Source organism: Zingiber officinale, chromosome 6A (assembly GCF_018446385.1).
Source record: "Zingiber officinale cultivar Zhangliang chromosome 6A, Zo_v1.1, whole genome shotgun sequence".
Taxonomy (NCBI): Eukaryota; Viridiplantae; Streptophyta; class Magnoliopsida; order Zingiberales; family Zingiberaceae; genus Zingiber; species Zingiber officinale.
In genome coordinates this window covers 101644573-101653910 of record NC_055997.1, presented here as the reverse complement: position 1 = coordinate 101653910, position 9338 = coordinate 101644573, and the positions used below count along the sequence as shown (strand labels likewise).

The window sequence follows — 9338 nt, the reverse complement described above, 5'->3', positions numbered from 1 at the left end:
AGGACGAATTGCCTGCAACCGAAAGATTTAAATATTTAGGATCATTTTTACAAAATGATGGAGGGATTGAGAGAGATGTCTTACATAGAATACAAGCAGGATGGGTGAAATGGAGGGGAGCGTCGAGTATTTTATGTGACCGTAAAATACCTCTTAAACTTAAAGGTAAGTTCTATAAAACCGCAGTTAGACCTGCTATGTTATATGGAGCTGAATGTTGAGCTATGACTCGAGCACACGAGCAGAAAATGAGAGTTGCAGAGATGAGGATGTTAAGGTGGATGTGTGGACATACGAAGATGGACAAAATAAGAAATGAGAGCATTAGAGAGAAAGTCGGAGTTGCATCAATTGAGGGAAAACTTCGAGAGACACGTTTAAGATGGTACGAACATGTACTTAGACGACTAATAAATACTTCAGTTAGGCAATGTGAAACTGTGATAAACATGCATATCAAACGAGGAAGAGGAAGACCAAAAAAGACTTGGTTAGCAACAATAAAACAAGATAAAATTTATTTAAATATAGATGATGATATAATAGGAGATAGAGCTCAATGGCGTAAAAGAATTCATACAGCCGACCCCATCTAGTGGAAAAAGGCTTGGTTGCTGTTGTTGTATAATTCCTATCTAATTGACTTATTTACTTTTCAATATAAATCTTAAAAATTAAAAGTTACTTAAATTAAAAATTTTAAAAAAATTATAATAATCTCATCTATAGTTCAACGTGCCAATAAATTTATATAACTCATAATCTTCTTTTATTTAATTTACTTAAATAAAAGACACTGAACATAGCCACACATTGTGTCTTGAGTCTTGCCGTAGTTGCAGATATTAGCTGGGTACTTTATGTTCACCTCAACTTTGGGATATTTCCAACAAAAATGTACGTTAATGAACATACAGCTGACTATCTTATGGGCAAGAAAAACTACAGTAGTTTAGATTATCAGAGGGTACATGATATGCTACAGTGCCATTTGCAATTGCAATCTCCAAACCAAATTTATTCTACAACAATTATATATACACTATGTAGCTTTTGAGAGATCAGTGAAGGTCTTACACCTCAACAAGTTGTGCTACTCTTCTTTTCTCAGCTGCTCTCTTTCGAATGAAGATCCCCCATCTCATGGCTGCTTTCATCTTGAGCCAACCAACAGTAGCCTTATTGGATGCACGACTCCCACCATTGTCGAATTCGGAGAAATGGAAGAGTGGAGACATGTAAGAGAAGCCGTATAAGTCGTCGTGCTGACTACTCGTGGAAGCAACACCCATGTTATATATAGAGAATAAGTCCTCATTCCCAAGGTTCCGTAAGTGGATCTCATCTTCGAAAGGAGCATCCATGTTGAAGCTGTTAAGCATTTGTAGACCTGGATGTGCCACGGATTGACCAATTGGGTCTGGAATGTGGAATCCTAAATATGCAGAATCACTTGCCATGAATTGGGTCTGGAATGTGGAGTCAGCCGGCTTCTCTTGAGGCTCAATTGATGCCCTTGAAATCAGCATAGGAGCATGGGAACCTTCATCATGAGGAAGGTGTGCATATCTAATAGCTTGAATTCCATCATATGGAGCAGGCATGGGCCCTGCTGAAGAAAAAAAAGAATGTCAGGACTCCTAAGGAAGCAAAATTTCAAGTTTTCAAGTTCAAAGGCATTTTGAATAACACTTTAAAGGAAAGCATTTTAGAAGAAGCTTTAGTTTTAGGAATTTATGACAAAGTTCTAGGGATCGATACTGATAACATATAGGATTAGTGGCCAAACAAATAGATAACAGAAAGGTGTGATTAGAAAATTAATGCAATAGAAACTATGACATAAATATGAAATTAAAAAAAAATATCCCTGCTATATGACATAAGTTCCATCTTCTGCACAATAAGCACAACTATTATTATGAAAATAGTAAGTTCCTCACCTCCCACTGCCTTTCCCATTTCAACTGAATACTGATTTGAGAAAAGTGAAGATTGTAAGTGCATATGGGGGACTTGATTGCTAGTTCCATCTGGATAGTATGCATAACGCATATCACCTAAGACACAAGTCTTGGCATGCGCCACAAGACTCTCCCACATTCTATCTGACATACCACTCCCAAGGATCTGAAAACACGAAATTTATGAGACAAAGGGTGAAACATAATCAGCCTAGTAGAATGCAAGCGTGTGCAAACACAAGCTTACTTTGCGCAGTTGTTGGGGGCTCTGATTATAATTCTCAAGGAAATGTTCAACTGTGTAAATATCATTTTCAGATAACCTTTTGTGAAATTGGCCATTCTTGCCAATTTTTTCCAGTCTCCATACTTTATCCTTTAAGCTAGGCGGATGGCGTTTCTTGTATTCTAGGATAACATTGGATAAAAATGTTATTAAGAATTCATGAGGAAGCTGCGCAAATAGACAATTGATTTTGGACCTACCTTCTCCTCTATGATCCTTAACTCTGAATGCATCTGTTGTTGCTTCACGTATACGAATACCATTATTGTAGCCGGAGGCTATCCTCACACCAAGCCTGAACATTTTGCTCCTGACCCAACTAGAATTATCAGTAAAAGAAAGCTCTCCAAGGGTACCAATTCCATCTTTCAATGTAACTTGCAAGTCCCCTATTAGAAGTGGTCTCTTTCCTTCGCGCTGTTTAACTTTATGAGTATTAAAAGCTTCTTCAATCCAACTATCACCATCTTCATAGTTAAAATCACCATCTAGTACTAAAACGTCTAGTTTTGAACATGCCTCTGGTCCTGAGGTTACAACAAGGCCGGTGTTTGCATCGCGTAATAAAACCTGAATTGCATCTCCATTTTCCCCACCAACATTTCCACCTGTGAATATAGGCTGAGATAATTTTGTCTTGAAGTGAAGCTGTAGATTTCTTCCATTCGGCCCTTCAATTTGTCTTGGCACATACCTGATTTTTCCACGAGTGATGTTAGATGTTTCATTAAAAGGAAACCAACATGACTTTCCACCTACAGATTATAAGTTGCAGGCTGTCATTAAACAGTAGCATCCCACTAACAAAAGTACTAGCTCATCCAGATAAAGCACAAATCTATCGAGGAAGACCTCATCCAGTTAAGAGAAAAACAACACTTGAAGCCGAGTAGTATGGATTAGAACAATACTTAGTGAACTAAATGCAGTTGACAAATGATCTGTAGTGGAAATGTAATAACTGCATACATCTCTACAGTCTTGCAGAACTATGCATTCTTGTAAACTATGGTTATTTTCTACTTCGAGGCCACTATGGAATGAGAAATATTTGCAATGCATCTTTATTTTCTATCGAGTAACTGATGCAACAATTATATATTTATACCTTTCGCCAATCCCAGCAAGACCTCCATTTTTGAGGGCTCGCTCAACTTCTTCATACACCTATTTAACAACAAAACAGAATCAAATTAACTGACAAGAAGGCCAAGTGGCAAAAGATTAAAATATCTTTAATCGAGCTAAAAAATTAATTCATGTTACTGCTAGAAACAAGATAAACCGCTCAGTTTAGTAAGTTTGGTAGTGAGTAAATAACTTTCTCAAGACAAAACGAAGGGTCAAGGGTACATACAATATTATAACCACAATTTGATTCATCTCAAGAGAATTTTATCAAAAATAAAAATGAAAAGGACTTGATTAATAATTGAAATGTAGTTTTTGTAATACAAAATTACTAATGAAATATTGAAATCAAATAACCGACTTATATAGTCAGCACAGAGATCACATATCTTGAGAATACGTGTTTGGGATTATCATGCTCGGAAAGTTGAGTTGCACCGAGATGAGTCAAGGTGCTTGAGAGACAACCGAGTTGAAGAACTCGGGAACACCAATCCGAGTCAGGATTGCTTGAGATACTTGGCTGGGTTGTGGTACTCGATGGCCGAGCTGAAGAATGAATAAGGAGGTTAAGCTACTAGACGACTTGGATGACCGAACGGTGACTTGGGAGACAGAGTTGAGTCGGGCAACACAGGAGATGCCAAGTAGGAGAACTCGGGACATTCGGGTGAGTCGGAGTGCCGAGTTGGAGTACTCGGCAGTTGGGCTAAAGAATGACAGGTTGAGCAGTTGATTCGAAGATATGAAATAAGTAAGAGGTTTTCAATTCCTTACCACTCTACGAAGCATAGGCTCTAATGACGGACCGATGAGACGCTGCAGATAATCCATTTTTGAGATTCCAAAAACGGCACTGCAGAAAAGAACGTTAACCTTATAATTCAACGATAACTTCTAATATTTCAAGCTGAGAATCATTTTTTGCTCAAATTGTGAAGTTTCTACCTCTCCAGAGTTGGAATCTTTGCCCTCTTGGGCTGGAGCTGTAAGTCATCCCTCTCATCAGCGTCCGACCTCCGTTTCTCGCTCTGCCTCCCTTCCATCTCCAGCCACTGCTTTCCGCGATCGAAACCCTCGGATCTGTTAGTTCGAAGAAAAGCCCATAGCCAAGACAAGGACTAATTTCCAACAGAAACTTATAGATCTCGAGAGACGATAATCTACCTATCCTTCGGAGAATGTTCGTGGAACCTACTGGGAATCCAACGCAAGGGCGCAAGGGGCAAATTTCCCCCATTGTTTCCCACGAACCTGCGTAAATTTCCTCCATTGCTTCCCACAAGCCCAACCTCGTGACTTCGTCTTCTGCTACGTCTGAGTGTCTTCGGATAAAACTGGGATGAAATTTCCTTCGCCTCGCCCCCGGATCCGGCGGTTGGCCCTCAACGCACGAAACCGTGCGGGGCGTGCCAACTCTCAATAATTTGTTGTCTCTTTCAAACTGGTCCTCACGACTTTAAAATCATCATGTCACCGTTATTAGAATATTCCGACCGTTAAAATTAGTGATCTCAACAACTCAATTTTTATTACTCCTGTACTCAAGATTATATATATATATATATATATATATATATATATATAAAATTCTGAGTCAAGTAGGACTTCTTCAATGGTCTTAAGTTCAATCTTAGAAATAAAGATAATCTGACTTTGGTTTCTATAGGAAAATCTAGTTCTGACTCCTAGATTTGGATCATCCAAAATTTAATCAGGTAGGTAAGAAGTACTTACTCTTTTTAGTCTTATATTTGGGTCAGAGGTTTGTTCCTCTGATTTATTAGAGTTAGATTGAATTTCATCATCTTTAATAATTATTGGGTTAAGATTTTCTGTATTATTTTCATTTGTGATTTTATTATCTTCATCAAATATTACATTTATTGTTTCTTCAACTTTTAGAGTATGTTTGTTATACACCCTATATGCCCTACTGGTTATTGAATACCCTAAAAATATTCCTAGAGATGTTTTTGATGAAAATTTCCGTCTTTAGTGTTTAAAATGTGTACTTTACATCCAAAAACTTTTAAATAATTTAGATTAGGAATTTTATTATAATATATTTCATAGGGTGTTTTATTATGAGATTTGTTAATTAAGATTCTATTTTGGATATAACATGTTGTATTTATCGCTTCATCCCAGAATTGGTTGCATAGTTTGTATTCATTTAATATAGTCCTAGCGGCTTCTTGTAGGGTTCGATTTTTACGTTCTGCTAGGCCATTTTCTTGGGGAGTCCTAGGTCAAGAGTATTCATGTTGATACCCATTAATTTCATAAAATTCAGTAAAGTTGTGATTTTCAAATCCCTCCCTCCTGGTCACTTCTAATTCTTTTTATTTGAGTGTCTTTTCCATTTTTTATTAGTTTATAGAAGATTTTAAATACTTCAAAGGTTTCATTTTTATTTTTTATAAATTTTACCCAAGTAAATTTTGAGTAATCGTCGATTATCACCAAGCAATATTGATTTTTACTTAGTGACTTGGCTCCATGTGAATCAAACAAGTCCAGGTGAAGGAGCTCAAGTATTGAGGTTGTTCTATTAAGGTTGGTTAATTTATGGTTTGCCTTAGTTTGTTTACCTTGTTGACAAGCATTACAGGTTGAATTTTCAATAAATTTTAATTTGGGCAAACCTCTAACTAGGCCATTTTGACTCATTTTTGCAATGAGTCTAGTGTGAGTATGTCCCAGTTTTCTGTGCCACAACTCAGTTTCCTCTTGTTGTATTAGAAAACACTTTATTGAGGATGTTGGCAGGTTAATGGTGTAGACATTATCTCTCCTAGTGCCCTTAAGTATGATTTCAGGATTATCAATATTTTTAACTATACATTCAGATTTTGTAAAGTGAACTGAATAACCACTATCACACAATTGACTTATACTGAGTAAATTAAAGTTAAAGTTTTCAACTAGCAACACTTTTTGAATAATGAAATCGGATTTGAGTTCGATGTTACCTCTTCCGATTACCTTAAGTTTGTCATCGTTGCCGAATGCAACAGACCCTAAATTCTTTAATTTGAGCTTTGTGAACTTTAGTTTATCTCCAGTCATATGTCTGGAGCATCCACTATCCAACATCCATTGATCCAATTCTTTATGTTCCTACACATAAAGTGTTTGAATTGGATTCTATTTGATGAAAAGAAAGTGAAGTGATTAAATTTGAGTAAGTATTAGGATTGAAGAAAATATTAAAGGTTAATTAATTTTTTTTAAAAAATATTTAAGTTAATTAGTTTTGAAAAATATTTAAGTTAATTAATTTTGAAAAATAATTAAGTTAATTTAATTTGAAAAATAATTAAGTTAATTTAATTTTGGAAAATATTTAAGTTAATTAATTTTGAAAAATATTTATATTAATTTTGAAAAATATTTAAATTAATTTTGAAAAATATTTAAGTTAATTAGTTTTGAAAAATATTTAAGTTAATTAATTTTGAAAAATATTTAAATTAATTTTTAAAAATATTTAAATTAATTAATTTTGAAAAATAATTAAGTTAATTTAATTTTAAAAATAATTAAGTTAATTTAATTTGAAAAATAATTAAGTTAATTTAATTTTGAAAAATATTTAAGTTAATTAATTTTGAAAAATATTTAAATTAATTTTGAAAATATTTAAATTAATTTTGAAAAATATTTAAGTTAATTAGTTTTGAAAAATATTTAAGTTAATTAATTTTGAAAAATATTTAAGTTAATTAATTTTGAAAAATATTTAAGTTAACTAATTTTGAAAAAATATTTAAGTTAACTAATTTTGAAAAAATATTTAAGTTAATTATTTTTGAAAAATATTTAAGTTAATTATTTTTGAAAAATATTTAAGTTAATTATTTTTGAAAAATATTTAAGTTAATTTAATTTGAGAAATAATTAAGTTAATTTAATTTTGAAAAATATTTAAGTTAATTAATTTTGAAAAATATTTAAATTTGAATTTCGAATTTTGAATTTTAATTACTAATTTTGAATTTCAAATTTTAAATTTGTATTAATTTAGTTTTAATTACGAATTTGAATTTGAATTTTGAATTTTAATTAATTTGAATTACGAATTTTAATTTTGAATTTTAATTCGAATTTCAAATTTGAATTTGAATTTTGAATTTTAATTTGAATTTCAAATTTGATTTTCTTTTAATTTCTATTCCTTAGTCATCTCACCCGATCTAAATTTTCAATCAGGGAATCCTATAATTTTTGTGAGATGAATTATGGTTCAATTTTAGGGTTTGGTTTAACTTTGTGTTAGATTCAGGTTTAGCTTTGGGTTCAACAAATAGACATTCTTTGAATAAACTTCTGGGCTATGGTGAGTCACAAGGACATCATTAAAGTAATCATGCCTTCGAAGCTTTCCAAATAGTCCTACCCATTGAACTTACTACGAAACCCTGGTCTAACAAGTTAGGATCCATAAATGGTAGCTTCGGTTAGTTCCACTTAGCCAAACGCACCAGGTCGAAATCATATCTTCCTAGACATACGATGACTAAGCTTCCCCAACGTACTATCATCCAATACTTCACCAGTATCGTGAATCAAGTTAACCCTAACCTTTTTATTTTAACCTTAATTACCCTGCCGGGTAGTCTACTCTTGGTTACCCTAGTCGGGTGGATTAAGTTTGGATGTGCTAGTTATTCTGGAGCCTTCCCTTGGATTTTTAAGATTTTGCAAGAGTTTAATTTTTAATTTTGAATTAATCTGAATTTTCAATTTAAATTTTATTTAATTGAATTATAAATTTGAATTTGAATTTGATTAAGTTGAATTTTAATTTAAATTTTAAATTGAATTATAAATTTAATTATGTTCTTTTTATTGATACAGTTTTTCTACTAGCTCCCCTGGATCATAGTCTCGATATGGTCTATCGAGGTAATGTATTTGATCCTTGGGGATCCAATATTGACCAAGTCCAACTTGATTAATTAGGTTGGGCTTGGGTACCCATGCTTGGACTAATTTTCTATTAGGCCTGTTTACTAAGGATAGATAAGATCTATATTTTCTTTTAGTTTTATAGCCTAGCCCAGTTTTGTTGTAAACGGCTCTCTGTGTCCCAAGAATTAGGTCAAGTTTCTTGGAGCCCAAGGAGAACCGTTCTAATGTATTTTTCAAATCCTTGACCTGAGTTTTCAGACTGAAATTTTCTTCCTCAAGTTTTTGAACTTGAGTTGAATTTCTAGTTTGAACTGGGTTAGACAAGGTTTTGGAGTTAGTCACTTCTTTAAGGACTGCTACTTCCTTTAGAAGTGACTTGACCTTAAGGTTTGATTTAGCTAATTTGTGTAATAAGTAATTAACTAAATTGTTTAACCGAGGAATACTTACAGCGGTGTCAGGCCTTTCGGAAATGGATACGGATCCGTGGCTTCGCTCGGACTCGGCTTCCAATTCGTTCTCATTCTCAGACACAACGATCTGGTCCTGGGCCATCAGTGCGAGGAGACTCGTCTGATCGAGTTCGTCGTCGGTATCTTCTTTTGAGGATTCGTCCCATGTCACATTCAACACCTTCTTTTTCTTCTGCTTCTTTGCATCCTTCTGATTTGGGAAGTTGGCCTTGATGTGCCCTTTTTGGTTGCACCCGTAGCAGGTTACCTCAAACTTGACTTTAGAGCTTGGTTGACTTTCCTTGGATCGGACTGCTTTCTTTAGGTCTCTCTTGTTGAAGTCCTTCTTCTTCTTGTAGAGCTTCTTCACAAGATTCACGAGTTCGGAGGTTAGTTCGTCGTCTTCATTATCTGAGTCGGGTTCATCTTCCGACTCCGGTTCAGTTCTTCGCCGTGATCTTGGTTCGTGTGTTCGACTGGTAACTGCAACCAAAGCAATACCCTTCTCGGTTGGCTGTGTATTAGTCTGTTCATGCAATTCGAATTCAGAAAATAATTCATCTAGTCTAATGGAAGATAAGTCCTTGG

The 9338-nt window shown here is 34.2% G+C and overlaps 1 protein-coding gene across 7 annotated transcripts; it reads right to left on the bottom strand.

The window, feature by feature from the left end:
• Positions 1 to 898: 898 nt before the first annotated feature.
• Positions 899 to 4806, bottom strand: LOC121997186 (calmodulin-binding protein 60 C-like). Of its 7 annotated transcripts, none has more exons than XM_042551463.1 (8): positions 4549 to 4806; positions 4330 to 4464; positions 4159 to 4237; positions 3359 to 3417; positions 2451 to 2944; positions 2212 to 2372; positions 1944 to 2130; positions 899 to 1612 (listed from the first exon to the last, which is right to left on the bottom strand). In XM_042551463.1, exons 2-8 carry the CDS (start codon positions 4425 to 4427, stop codon positions 1074 to 1076), a joined length of 1617 nt encoding a protein of 538 aa, XP_042407397.1. In that variant the 5' UTR covers positions 4428 to 4464; positions 4549 to 4806; the 3' UTR covers positions 899 to 1073. The 7 variants fall into 7 exon arrangements, with proteins under 7 accessions (XP_042407397.1, XP_042407395.1, XP_042407399.1 ...); XM_042551461.1 differs by having other exon boundaries at positions 4330 to 4436; XM_042551465.1 differs by having other exon boundaries at positions 899 to 1609; positions 4549 to 4805.
• Between the last annotated feature and the right edge of the window lie 4532 nt (positions 4807 to 9338).

Bases quoted from the DNA above. Each gene is read 5' to 3' on its own strand.
- LOC121997186 (XM_042551463.1), bottom strand. From the start codon at position 4,427: ATGGAAGGGAGGCAGAGCGAGAAACGGAGGTCGGACGCTGATGAGAGG. The intron at 4,238-4,329 runs GTAGAAACTTCA...TCTTTTCTGCAG, and splicing joins AAGATTCCAACTCTGGAGAG to TGCCGTTTTTGGAATCTCAA. The intron at 1,613-1,943 runs GTGAGGAACTTA...TTTTTTCTTCAG, and splicing joins AATGGGAAAGGCAGTGGGAG to CAGGGCCCATGCCTGCTCCA.